We start from the raw sequence: 14,825 nt of genomic DNA, 5'->3' as shown, positions 1-14,825 counted from the left end.
ACAATTAAAATAGGAACAATCAGATGAGAACAGAATCATATTACTACTTCTACCCATGTACTCATACTCATGTACTCTGCCTAGCTACATGTTAATTTAAATTATCTACTAATGCTCTTTTTAATCTGAAACCTCCAATTGTATACTAGATCCCAACTTTCTCTAAAGATATTATTCTAGAAGTCTATCATCTTTCCTCTATATTTTTAATTGTTCCCTTCCTACTATATACAAACATTTCTCTCTTTTTTTAATTTTCTTTTATTATAATAAAATTGCTTTACAATGTTGTGTTAGTTTCTGCTGTACAATGAAGTGAATCAGCTATATGTATACATATATCCCCATATCCCTTCCCTCTTGCGTCTCCCTCCCACCCTCCCTACCCCACCCCTCTAGGTGGTCACAAAGCACCAAGCTGATCTCAGTGTGCTATGCGGCTGCTTCCCACTAGCTATCTATTTTACACATGGTAGTGTATTTATGTCAAACTTAATCATACAAACATTTCTCTATTTCTTCCATCTTAACCTATAGCAACAAAACAACCTCTATTGTCCTTACACTTCCATTTTTTCTGCTCCTTCTTACAGCAAAACTCCTTAAAATAATCATTTATGCTTAGTGATTCCAAATCTTCCGCCATTCTCTCTTCAACCCACTCCAGTGTGTCAGACCCACACCACCCCACAAGAGTTCATTTGGTAGAGTTGATCACTCTTGTCTATTTTGATGCATTTTCTTTACTTAGCTTCTAGGACAACAAAAATATATTGGTTTACCTCCCATCTCACATGTAACACTTTCTCAGTCTCCATAGTCTTTCCTTCTCTTCTTGCAGACCTCTTAATGTTGGAATGTCCCTGGATTAATCTTTAGTGTCATCTCTTTACTCTATTTTCATTCAATTCCTTTTATTCTCACTCAGCCTCATGACTTTAAAACTCTACCTTCTATATCACAATGACTCCCAGATATATATCTCCATTTATACCTCTCTCCTGAATGCCAAACTTGTTCCTTGATGTCTACACTTGGATGTCTAAGAGTCACCTCAGATTTAACATGTCCAAGCTAAACATCATTCTTCTACTGTGCCTCCTCCTACACTATTCTACATTCCTTTTTTCTGTCTTAATTGATGGCAAATCTATTTTCCTAGACATTCAGACCAAAATCTAGGAATCTTCTCTGACTGCTCATTTTCTTTTACAACCCATAACCAAATGAGCAAGAAATGTGATGTTTGTAATATATCAAGACTATGACTTCCATTGTTACTCCTCTAGTCTGAGCCTGGACCAGGCTGACATCTTGTCCAAGCTACAACAACCTCTTCTTTGCTCTCCCGGTTCCTCCATACCCTCCTACAATCTACTCTCAATAAGTCAGTCAGAATGATCTCTTTAACATAAAGTCAGATCATTCTGAATCTCATTGCCTCGCTCTCTCTACTCTTTCCAGATTACCATACCCCTAGTTGTTCCTTAAATACACAAGGCAGAATCTCATCTTAATGCCTTTGTGATTGCTCTTTGTCATGTTCTTTCCTCAGATACTCATTTCGTTTCCTTCAGGGCTTTGTCCAAAAGAAGACAATACTGGCTAACTTATTTAAAATTACCTTCACCCTCCACACCAGCACACCCAAGCCTCCATACTCTGTTTATTTCTCATCTTCTTATACCCTCTAAATTTAGTTGTTTATTGTGTTTATTGTCTACAATGTGTCTCCACACACTAGCATATAAGCTCCAGAAGGGCAAGGATTTTTTAATTGCTTTTTTTTTTCATTGATGTATCTCAGGGGCCTAGAGTAGTAATCTAATCAGTACAGAGTAAGGACTCAATAAACATTTGTTAAGTGAATAATAAATCAGATAGAAATGTATAAGCATGAAGGAAGAGCATTCTGGAATATAATCCCCTTTTAAAATCCTAAACACACTGACAGTGATAGCAGTCATTTTTATACATATCTAATTAGGAAAAAAATCAGTTTCTGTTCAACAAATGACCAAATAAACCCTAAATTTATGGAAAAGGCTCTTGAATGAATTCAATATTATCTCAGGTAAAGACTACTAAGCAGAGTGTGTAAATGTTAAATACTTATGAAAATCAGGAATAAAATTCTCAAGGAGTCAAGAACTGTACCACAGTCATCTACAGAGATTGTAATTTTCTATACAATAAAACTGGGGTAAGTGAAAAAAGTGAGTTAACTTATGCAGAAACGAAAATTAATTCGGTATTCGTCTCACACGAGCTATGCAAATTATAGTCAAAGTACTGGAGAAATACAAAGCTAAACAACTCTAGGGTATCCGTAAGCCAATCAATTTGCTGTGGATTCTCCGGGTCTCTTGTTCCTCTTCTCATGTTTACTGCCTAATATTTGACCACTTTATGGTTTGTTGGCAACTCTCATAAGAGAGTGAACTAGAGAAGCAAAATGAAACATAAGCAAATTAAAGCTACTCCTGATAGCAGCCAGGAGGAATACGCTGGGATCTTTGTCTGGACAGTGAGAAAACGTGTACTATTTAAAAGTATTCACTAAAATGTGTACTAAGCATGTTTTCTGGAAATCAGTTGCTAACATTGGCTTGACCCAATTCAATAACGTGAGCATTAAACCCATCTAAAATAGAGTCAACTGATAGAATAAAAAGAATTCACGATATATTTGAATGTGCAAAAGCAAGCAGGAAGAAAAGGAGGGTAAAGGGGTGGAGACATACAAGCCTCTGCTGTAGAAATCATCTACAGGATGTAATTTAACATAATGGAAATGCATCTAATATAAGCAAGAACTAGGGCCAAACCTGACTCCACCCACTTACTAGCAGTAGAAACTGGGTCAGAATGCTTAACTCTGAGAACCTTCTTTCAAATTTGTAAAATAAGGACAGTCATATACTTTCTTCATAAAGTTTGGTGATAAATTATGTCAGTCTCTACATCCAAATTCCAGTTTCTATCACATGTTGCCTGCCTATTTGGCCAAGTGCTGACAGTTATCTCATTTTAAGCACTCATCCTTTCTTTCAGTTTGTCAAGGATAAAGCCCTGAAGAAATATCTACAAGAGTAGTTAACATATGGCTAAAACTATCATGGGAAATTTAAAAAGATGGATTAAAAAGTGCAACTGGGACCTTTTGTAAATGAGAGGCAGCCTATTGGTAAAAATATGTTTTTTTCTTCAATTGTATAGGAAAAATAGTATAAAAGCTCTGTTTAAAAATTACAGCAAAGCATCTTTTGGAGGAGGGAGAAGATGTTCTTCCTTTCATACAGATTAAAGTGCAGAAAATGCTTTGTTCTTTGTAAACTTACTTGAACATAAGTTCTATGGGAAGAGAGATCTTTGTTTCATTCATTACTGATAGTGCATATAATAGGCAATTAAGAAACAGATTTGAATGAATACAGCATACACAGATTGGCACAAGGGTGGTGGTCCATCTGCCTCTGCAGATGACCATACACAATTAAAAAAAAAGAGATAAATAATAAGCCAGAATTTTATTAGCACCTAGATAAAATGCAACACAACTATTTCTATACTTCCTAAACTTCCACAATTCTGTTGAAGAACTCAAAGTCCATATGCAGTATATATATTAGCATATGCATAAATATGAAACAACTAATATTTTTTGAACCAGGAAAATATGATTTCCTGAAGTGAATAGACCCTTCACGATAGAGAAGGAAAAAAAAGCTGAAAGTTTTGGGGAAAAAGTTCTATTCCTCTGCTTAAAAGTCAAGCTCTAAACTTTGATTTTGTTTATTTTTTAAAAAAACTATTTATATAGAAAATTACATTTAAATTATTTGTTATTTAGATGTTAGGATAATATACAAAGAGCTAATAAACAGCACAACTTAGTTATAATAATATATTAAATACCAAAGTGAACAAATGTTTTAGAATTCTTAATATGAAAACACAGTAGATTTGGACTATAAACCACAGACTGATGTAGGTATCTATAGATCTTGTCCTCAGGCTAATTATAAAGTAGTTCAAAGTTTGCCAAAGTAAATAGCACAGCCTACATACTTCTTTGCCAACTCTCTCATAAAGCAGATGGAACCAACCATCGAAAGAACCATGAAAAAGAATTTTTTAATGAATCCATTTCTTTCTGAAGTTGTATGAGAAGAAGGTCACTTTCTCACTTACTAGCTTACCTTTTGATGTCCTTATCAATTTTTAATTGTACACATTTTTATGTATTATGCTATATTTATGCATTCTTCAATGGCATCTTTATTTATGACTTTGTGAATCAACATCTTTGTGATAGGAGGCAAAAGTCACTTAGCTAATTACACGTGCTTGATAAGCTGTATAATAATAACCACTGCAGTACTGTACATTAGTTGAAAGCATATAAATTACTGCAGTTATTCTCATTGGGGAAAAAACAAGAGACTTCTTTAGTTATCTAAAACATCTTTGTTGCCTCCATATCCACCTTCTTAAGTATACTATTCTTTTAACCCAAATCATGACATTAATAATAAAATAAAGGTTAAATTCCATTCTATCAGTCTGACCAAAGAAATAAGAACAAAAACAAAGCAAAATTCAATTTAATGCAAATACTTCTGATCTGCAATTGAGGATTTGGTGATATGAAGCTTCTTCCACATAATGCAATCCCAGTGAAAAAAAGCAGTTTAGACGTTCCCCACCCCACAAGAATGTTGTAATGAAATCTGACTTGGTCCAGCCAGGAGATTAGAAATGCACAGAGAGAGAGAGAATGTACAGAACTGGAATATTAATATGACTTCTGTATGAAGATTGAAAATTCTACAAAGTTATAATAAGGTCAAAATAACACAGATAATTTACTGCCAGAGAAAATCATACTCTCCTATGAGTGATTTACTAGATGTTCTATAAAAATGGAGTGTGGACAAGCTACATTCAGATGCAAGCCTGCAGCTGTCAGTGTCTACATTTGCTCAATCTGGCTAGAGGATGCTTTGAAGGTTGATTTAATTGTAGCTTCTGAATCATGTTCTTCCCTATGCTTTAAATTGTTTAACATAAATATAAAAATGTTAAAGCAATTTTAAGACTGTAAATATTTAGTATAAAAAGCTGCAAAATCTCATTTTTTTCTGGAAGAGTGACTGAAAACAGAAAGACTGTCTGGGAAAAAATACCATTACTTAATAATGGTAATTGCCCAACAGTTATGGAAAATTTACCCTGACATGAGAAAGTTCATAGGGTGTTCAGAAGGAACTAAGGACAAACAAACAAAACACTAGGTTTGTGACTGAACTGATTAATTTTAAGAGAAACAGGAATCTATTATCTGTAGAAAAGCGTTCAGAGATCAAAGCTGAACAGCTGGGAAGGCAGCATCTTTGGGTTCCCTGCAGGCAATGTAACAACCTAACTATCTTTTTCTCTATACACAAACTCAAAGCAGAGATTCAACTCCTGTCCATGCCACCAGCGCCAGCACACAGGGCACCACCAATGAGCTTTGTCAATGTCATCTACTCAGCTAGAGCTCTCCTCAACCATCTTTCTATTCTTTGACAGCCTTCAATAAATTCCAAATATCGCCTAACCATTCACTTTCCAGCGTCAGCAAATCATCCTTAGGGAGAATATCTTGTTCTTCCTCTGCAAGCTGTTTCCCCCATTTTTTATTTTCACTTTTATACATACCTCCTTTTCTACATATTTTCTTGCCGGGTTTTCTGGCACATTCCTTGGATATTCTTTTTACTGAAAAATGAATAGAAGACTAGAAAATAACATGGCGCTCCATCACAGACCGCCGGAACATGCAACACCACTATCTAACTTAATACGCTCCTGCATTTACTGAGTGCGAAAGATCCCCAATTCGGTGAGCCTGCACATGCAATGGAGAAATGTTGATGCATCTTCTCAGAAGTCATTCGGTAGGAAATGGAAATTAGGAACCCATTTCTACCTAAATATACGTGCTGCAGAGGAAAGAAAATGAGTAGGCACAGGAAAAAAATAAGAACGCCAACACACATAAACAAAAAGAGCTGCATGCACACATGTAAAATATGTCTACATGCCGACAGGAAAAGCCATGCATGCTACCAGTACACATGAATTAATATTGTTAGAATAGAAAAATATAAATATATCTCCCTGTTTTTCCTGTAGTAAACTCACCATCCTCAGTTGGGACGTATATATTTAAATACAGGCAATCTTCACTCTGGTCTTGTACGTATGATGAAACCACATCCAAGTTATTAGTAAACCACACAGGAAGCATGACTTCTGGCAATCTGCCATCAATGATATTCTGGGGACACACAGGAGCAAACTGAGTAGCATTCCTGATATCTGACCAAGGAGATGGTGGTTCTGGAGGCTGAAAACGATGTTCTCCTGTTGGCGGGGCTGCATATGGAATGCCAAGAAACTGAATAACTGGACCCAAAATTTCATTATTGAGTTCTTTCTTAATCCCTCTTATCTTGCCGAAGTTGGTAGTCACCAGTGGGTCTCCATCATCCAATTTTTGTGAGAGCACGTGAGCAGCCTGAAGCAAACAGCCCAACAAACAAAGAGTCAATGAGGCACCCAATCCCCTGTGTACCAAGCCTGCCATTACTGCTCTCCAAACATAAGCTGGCCACATGCATCTGGGCAGTGCCATGGTCCCACATCAGTTGTGTAGTTGTCTGGTTGCAGTGAGGCAAAGGTATTTGTATCCACTTGAGAAAAACCGTATAACGGTAGAATACACCTCAGATTTCTCAAAGGCGAGCTTGTCAAGAAAAGCTCAGAAAGCTCTTCATGCAGCCAGTATCTCCCATTGATTTCACATGTATTGAAGTAGCATCTTCAATCATCGCTATTTATCAGGCCATATCCTATTGACCATTCTGTTTTCCATAGTAGCAACATAGTGAGAGTGGCCATTGACTGTACATTTCCCTCTTATAAATCAAATCCAGTTAGCTGCAGGTCTATATCCTAGAGAAAATGAAAATAAATCATTAGTACAAACAAGCTAAAATAGACAGAGTGATAACTAGATGTTTTACAAGCTACAGAAATACTTTTATAGTGGCTGGACTCAGGTGAGTTAAATACTACCATAGGAAAATTATGGTTTGATGTGAGATGACAGATGAAATCACCGATAATTAGAATATTCAGAAACTTGCCTCCTGGCTTTATACACACTTAATAGAAAGCAGGCCTTGTTAAAATATACAGTTTCAGGAGCATTTCACAATATAATTTTCTTAAAATACTGAAGGTTATGTGTGAAGTTTTCCCTTTGTTGAAAGTCTTCAATCACTTTAAGGGACCACAGTATTAATCACCAAACATACTAAAAATTAGAATTCAGTAGCAGAAAAACTTTTTAAAAATATTGGTAGGGGGCTTCCCTGGTGGCGCAGTGGTTGAGAGTCCGCCTGCCAATGCAGGGGACACGGGTTCGTGCCCCGGTACGGAAGGATCCCACATGCCGCGGAGCGGCTGGGCCCACGTGAGCCATGGCCGCTGAGCCTGCGCGTCCGGAGCCTCTGCTCCGCAACGGGAGAGGCCACAACAGTGAGAGGCCCGCATACCGCAAAAAAAAAAAAAAAAAAAAAAAAAAAAAAAATATATATATATATATATATATAGGTAGGGAATTAGTGGAACATAAACAAACTTTTTAAGAATGACTATATATATTAAACAAACAAATAAAAGGATGGTTCCCCAATCCTGTGCTATATAGAAAAAACAAAGATTATGCTAGAACAAGAAAACCAATATTAGCTCAACTATGATCAACTACCTTATAAGGTCATTCACCTTAAATTAAGATTCAAGAATTTAAAAGACAAAATGCCTTTAGACACAACTTGAAAAAGAGACAGAAGTTGGCATCATTTTTTGCAGACTTTTTCTTTTTACCATCTAGCTAGCTATATATTTTAGATATCAGTAAATCTGCAACAGGAAAATTAACTTCTGAGTCAGTCAATATATTTTAAATTACAAATGTTCTCACTACCTGTTAAAGGTCAAAGGAACAACACAAAAAGAAGAGTGCGGCAGTTTCAAAGAGCAACCATACCTAATCATAGCGTTGCATACTGACATTAATCAAACATCTAACACTCTTTACCCAGTCCAACTTAGGATGCATCAGAATAAAATGTAACATTCAGTGCAATGCAATTCACAGTGTAATCTTGCGTTAACTGCAAAATAGCACACAACTGGAAATCTGTCTTTTCTTGTTCAAGCAATGTTTTAAAGTGCATAGTTTGAAAATAACAGTGTTGATTTGTATTATAGATGGTTCTATCCTGTCATATTATGGGGAAGATTCCTGAAGAAGTGCTGGTCTGGCAGTGAGGCTGTCCTGACTTTATATTATTGAAAAGGAGATTGCAAAAACTATTTAGGGCAGCAGGAGATTTGGTTCAAGCCTGGTGTTCCTTTAGCTCTGAACAATTCATCACAGATGGCAATAAGATAAATGCCTTTCTTCAAGAATACTTGTCTGTGTTAATGCTCATACCTTTGTTGTGAAAGCACATTAACATACAAAAGACAGGCTTAGACCCATCCCATTTCTGTGCCAGAACTCTAGCATGTATTGAAGATTTAGCTACACAAACCCACTTCTGTTAAGAGTACATAATGCTCATTCTTGCACAGAATCGTGGTGGGCCACAGCATGACTCAGTCTTCCCTACTCACCTTTTGGTGTTAAAGAGCAGCATTTTGACACCTAAAATAGAGAACCTGTGGTGAGGACTTAAAAATTTCCATCACCATATTTTATTCAGCTTAATTTTCAAATACAGTGATTTCTAAAACTTCTTCTTTACATACTTGGTATCTCATCCAGAATAAAAAGTACTTGATTGGCATATGGACACCAAGGGGGGAAAGTGGGGTGGGGTGGTGGTGGTGGGATGAATTGGGAGATTGGGATTGACATATATACACTAACATGTATAAAACAGATGACTAATAAGAACGTGCTGTATAAAAAATAAATAAAATAAAATTTAAAAATTAAAAAAAAGTACTTGTTTGGTTACTAACAAAATAACGCTCATTTTTGTACTCACAAATCCTTAACTGTGTTAAAAATAAAAGGGCTGCTGTTTCCCACTTTAATGTGCTACTTTAACACAAACTGTGGAGGATGAGAATTCTGCATTCCATGGTAAATTTTCAAATTCTAATGGTTAGCTTTTAAGGTTACATAAATATCCCATTATACATGGGCTTACCTGTATAATTACAGTATCGACCCCAAATATTTTTCAGAGGTCACTGTTATAATAATAACAGTTGCCCAAGTTTAATGTAAAAATATGGCTTGTTTAAGTAACTGAAAATTTACATATATACGTATATATATGCCTAAATATAAAGACTCTCAAATTTGTTGGCAGGGTTTTTTTTTTTCCTATTTATTGGTGCTTTATTAGTACAGTATATGCCAAACCCTTAGTTTTTAGGCATTTACATCTCATTTACAACAACTCTAAAAACTAGCTTCAACAGTTATCTCCTTTTTACTTACAAGGAACTGAGACTTAGAGGTTAAGTGTCTTGGCCCAGGTCTCTCAGCTAAACAACAGCAGATCCAGGAGCCCACTGGCATCTAATTTAAAGGCCATCCCCTTGATCATTACACATGATACAGTCTCTCACTTCACAATGAACACTTTTTAAAAAACTGATCCTAGTGCATTTAAAATTGAATTGTAAAAGTGTTTTATGTTCCTTCAGAAGACAGAATGGAGGTAAATACTCTGACAATTTCATAGAAACAGAAATTTAAATGGTCTACCTTGTTCTTACTGGCACTTTAGATTTTGTTACCTTTTTTACCTTTTTTTACTTTACATTGAATGCAGTGATTGGGTATCTATATGTGTTTACGCAAGATCATGTTAAAATAATGAGTAACCCCAAAAAGCCCAACTTCATAATAGGATAAATGTCCATTAACAGATATTGATAAATGAATTAGGATATATTCACAAATTAGAATTCTATACTTCAGAGCAAATAAAGAACCTAGACCTAAATATATCAGCAAGAATAAATCTCAATATTTTTGAAAAAGATTAGATATAGTAAAATGCTATTTAAATAAAGCTTAAAATGTGAAAAACAAAACTATATATTATTCACAGATGCATAAATATGTAATAACAGAATATTTGCTATCCATGGGTAGGGAGAAAAGGGTATGAAATTAGTTCTAGCAATTAATGTTATTAATTGATTAATCGGAACTCTGAATGATAATCTGGGATGAGGCCTTAAAAGACCACAATTAACTACAGCAAGTTTTACAAATCTAAGATTTGATGGTGTTGGGTGACACATGCAAACACACACAAGCACACACATCTTTGTTATGGAATTCTCTGTATTTTTCTGTATGTTTGAAATATTTTATAATAAATACATTAAAATAATGAGGTCAGAAAAGCCTTATTCAGTAGTCCAGGCAAGTAGATGAGCTTATCAATCCACACAGGACTAGCTTTCTCTGACTTTGCAGTAGGTGGAGATACTAGCTCACAAATTCTTCCATTATTCTTCCCTTTGGGTTAAAGCATGTGCAATCCCACTGAGATAAATAAAACAATAATAAATAACATTTAAAAAAACATAATAAATGGGAATATATTACCTCCTTGCATTAATTTATCATAACACCTGGTCCATCAACCAGTTTGCTCCTGAGTGACCCAGATCAAAGAGATGATGCTGGAGAGAGTAGAGAGAAATTTCTAGGACATTAAATAATCACAGTGGGTGGCCACATGCATCCAATTTTTCCTTCACTCAACAAACATTTATTGGATATCTATAACGTATAAGCTATTGTACTAAATCCTATGAGAATTTAAAGATAAGTACAATCTAGTCATTATTCCCAAGCAGCTACAATATTGTAAAGATCTGAATTGACTACACGCTTATCACCAGAGCTGCATGGAGCTTGGCCAATGCTACACAACTGATGGTTGTTATTTACCATAGTTATGTCTATAAAGTCACTGCAAACACTGAATTAGGGAATATGAATCCATTGCTCCGAGGGAAATGCATGTGTATACATACATGCATGTGTGCATGTGTATGTGCATATACACACAAACATATATTATATATACATATTTCACATAGTTACAAATTATCATCTTAAACCCTTAAAACAATTCATCCTAGTAGAGTCTATTTTCTTTATTTTACAAAAGAGAAAACAAAGTTCAGAAGTGTTTAGTGACTTGTCTGAGGCCACCTCACTGATAGATGCCAGAATTGGGATTCAAGTCCCCTCCACGGGCCCCAGAGCTGGAGCTTCTTTCACTATACTGCATTCTCTACCATCTCCATCCTCTGTTCATCTCTGCGTGAGAGCTGAAACCAGAAGTCACATCATCACCTTGCTCAACCTCAGCAGGAAGCACGCTCATGGGGTGACTCACATTTTTTGTTGCTTTGCTCATGTCTGTGAATGACTGCAAAAGCACCGTGAGTATTGACTTTGGGGCTATGAATAAATTTTAGTGAACATGCAAATTTGCAATCCAGATCCAGAAATAAATGACTGACTGTATTAACTAAAGATAAACAATGTTTCATACCTATGAATCTATAAGTTGTTTTGAAGTCAGAACATAGCCTGGCAACAGCACTTAGTAATAATAATGGGATTTAAGAGTTGGATTTAGTAATAATAATTTAATAATAATTGCATTTAGTAATAACTGGATTCAGTGGAGTGTGGCAGTTTACAATGGCCAATGCTGGCCATGTAACTGAAATGTGCTTATGGGAACGGCTCACTGTAAGAGAACCTGACCACCAGCAGATTGTGGGCTTCCTATACCAAGATGTTTCACATGCACACTGCTGGTGGTTCAAGACCTGGAGACAAGGGGTATCCCGTGGGACCCAGGAACGGGAGAACAAAGAAGCCTGAGTCTGAGATTTACAGACCCTATTCAGTGCATACCCTTCTCCTGCTGTTGCTCTATTATATTATTTGCCTGTAATAAAGCTGTCCAGTGAGTATAACCTATCTGAGTCCTGTGGGTCAGTTCAGTAACTGACCACTTAAAGTAAATAATGTGTAATTAATTCACATAGTAATTAAAAATGAGACGAATAAACAAATGAATGCAATCAGAAAAAAAAAATGTTCTTAGGCTTTAAAAGGAGAGACAGGTCTACCTTGAATTAGTGGATAAGGAAAGAGTTAATGAATCAAGGGGAATATGAGCTGGGCCTCAAAGAATTGGACAAACACTGATGGTTACAGAAGGGGTTCCAGGTAGAGGGCATATTCTAGAAACAGTGGAAAAGATATGTAGTGGTAGTGTGGTGCTCAACCTCCCTGGGAGCAGCTCACACTCCATGTAGAAAGTCCACACCAGTGTAGAAAGGTCTGGTCTTCTTGCTTCAATGCAGACCCACTCTGAGGGGCCATCCCAGACGCAAAGCTCCCTGTGGAAAGGGGCCGAGGGAGGAGTTGGTTGTGATTCCCTGACTGCCCTCCCAGGTGTTTTTCCCGATGGTATGTCCAAATAAACTTTTAGCAGGCAAACCTCCATCTCAGAGTCTTTTTATTTTTTTTTCCCTGGGAAACCTGACCTACGACAGAAAGGAAAGCAGCAGCCACATTTGAGGAGGGCACAGTTTAGTTTGGGCAGAACACAGAGTAAATGAGGTTGAGCACTGGATGAGACTGGAAAGGCAGGTTACAGCCAAATCAAGCAAGCCCTTAATTAAAAGGCTAAAGAGTTTGGATTTTATTCACTGGATGATGAAAAGCCATTAAATGTTCTTAGCAGGGGAAGAGTATTATCAAATCTATTCACAAGAAAATTAAACTGGCGGTACTGTGGAGCAGAGATACCCAGAGCAGTGTGTTCATACCCCACCACAAGAGTACCAGATGAGAGAAGGGAAGTAAATCATTGAACTTCTATGTATTGTAATTTTTTTATAAAGCAAAAAGAGGAAGAAATTAAGCTTTGCTAATATGAATATATGGTTTCATGCCAGTGTCTTCACGTGGTTGTGTGATGCACATAACACTTGAGATGTTCTTTGGAAGGTGATGGTTCTACACTGCGGTGGGTTTGCCAGCAGGTGGCATTTTGTTGTTACCGTTCCTTTTCAATGTTTGGTGATGTATTAGAGTTAATATCACTGGATAAGCAGATGTATACCTTTTTCATCATGTTTTAGTTCATGTAACACTCAAAAAATTGGCCACTACATTAAGATTTTCCCACAAGATATAGATTAAAGGAAATACTAGTAATAGAATAAGGACAGGGCTTCCCTGGTGCTGCAGTGGTTGAGAGTCCACCTGCCGACGCAGGGGACACGGGTTCGTGCCCCGGTCCGGGAAGATCCCACATGCCGCGGAGCGGCTGGGCCCGTGAGCCATGGCCGCTGAGCCTGCGCGTCCGGAGCCTGTGCTCCGCAACGGGAGAGGCCACAACAGTGAGAGGCCCGCGTACCAAAAAAAAAAAAAAAAAAAAAAAAAAAAAAAAAAATATATATATATATATATATATATATATATATATATATGGACAAAAACAGCAGAAATGAAACTTCTCCTAGTTCTAGCATAAGTTATTTTTCAGCTACATTGCAAGACTGAAAATAATGGCTATCTAATCATATATAATAACAAGCAGACAAAAATATTTGCAAACATCAGAAAGATAATTTTGAAATGCAAATTTATATCCATTTTAGTAGCTGTGAACTGTGCCCTAAGAATCTCTACATCTTGAGCTATTAATGAATCATGGGAAGAAGGCATCAAGTTTATGTTAAAAAAAAAAAACTGACATCTTTCTCATCACTTAGTGTCTATTTTTGTGTATGTTTTGCAACCTGATGGTCGAGATATTTATGTAGGTGTATAAGTATATATTTTATACTTTTTTATGATTTGGTTATCAAAAACAGAGGATTATGTGACCACAAAGGTGTGGAAACCATTACTTTAGTGAATGAATTGGTGGGAAAGAAACTGGAAACAGTTTTATTTTCATGTACAGTTTGAAGTACAGCTAAATACATCCACATTTATGTGAAAATGACATCAAGAAAAGCTAATATTATAGATCATCAAATATTTGCCAAGCTCTGTCCAAAGCACTTTACATTCAGTCCTCACAACAAAATTATAAGCCAAGTATTATTATCTGAGATGAGGAAAATGAGGCTTTATGTGGTTAGATAACTTTCTTAAGGCCACAAAGCTAAAATAAATAAATAAAAAGGCAGACTCCCTAACTCTAAAGAATATGTCCTGAACCTTTATGATACATGACATTTTGCTTTGCTCCTGAATGAGACAAACTCAATAAAGTCGTACGCTCAGTTTGAAGGTATTCAGGAGAGTGAAATACACAGGACACCAACAGGAGGGAAATAGGAAGGTGGCTGATTAGCTTGCTGAGGTTAATTAATAGGCATAATTTGGAGCGGCTCCAAATGGTGTGGTATTGAAAGTTTTTCCAGCAACATCCCATAACCTGGGTCAGAGAGTAAATGACAACAGTTAGGAACAGGGATAAGCAAGGCAAGAATGGTAGAATTTCAAGGAGCAAAGGTTATAAGAAATGGTAATTCTAGTGTTGAATAGATTAACTAAATCTGGGTAGGAAGGCAGGCAGAACCAGAAGGGTACAAGGAGAAAACGTAAGAAAGAATTAGAAGCAAAAATCACAAAGATGGGAATATCAAAGTTCAAGACCTTAATCATGTAGAAGTTCAAG

The 14,825-nt window shown here is 36.4% G+C and overlaps 1 protein-coding gene across 5 annotated transcripts in view; it reads right to left on the bottom strand.

Moving 5' to 3' along the window:
• NLGN1 (neuroligin 1) overlaps positions 1 to 14,825 on the bottom strand; it is an 886,910-nt gene that overhangs the window by 699,470 nt on the left and 172,615 nt on the right. For all 5 annotated transcript variants that reach the window (XM_049709777.1, XM_049709778.1, XM_049709779.1 and 2 more), the window contains exon 2: positions 6,193 to 7,005. In XM_049709777.1, coding sequence (XP_049565734.1) covers positions 6,193 to 6,685 — 493 coding nt within the window. In that variant the 5' untranslated portion in view covers positions 6,686 to 7,005. The remainder of the gene's footprint in view (positions 1 to 6,192; positions 7,006 to 14,825) is intronic.

Source organism: Orcinus orca, chromosome 5, assembly GCF_937001465.1.
Source record: "Orcinus orca chromosome 5, mOrcOrc1.1, whole genome shotgun sequence".
NCBI lineage: Eukaryota > Metazoa > Chordata > Mammalia > Artiodactyla > Delphinidae > Orcinus > Orcinus orca.
Note: the sequence above shows the minus strand (reverse complement) of the source record. Positions and strands in the feature narration are given on the sequence as shown.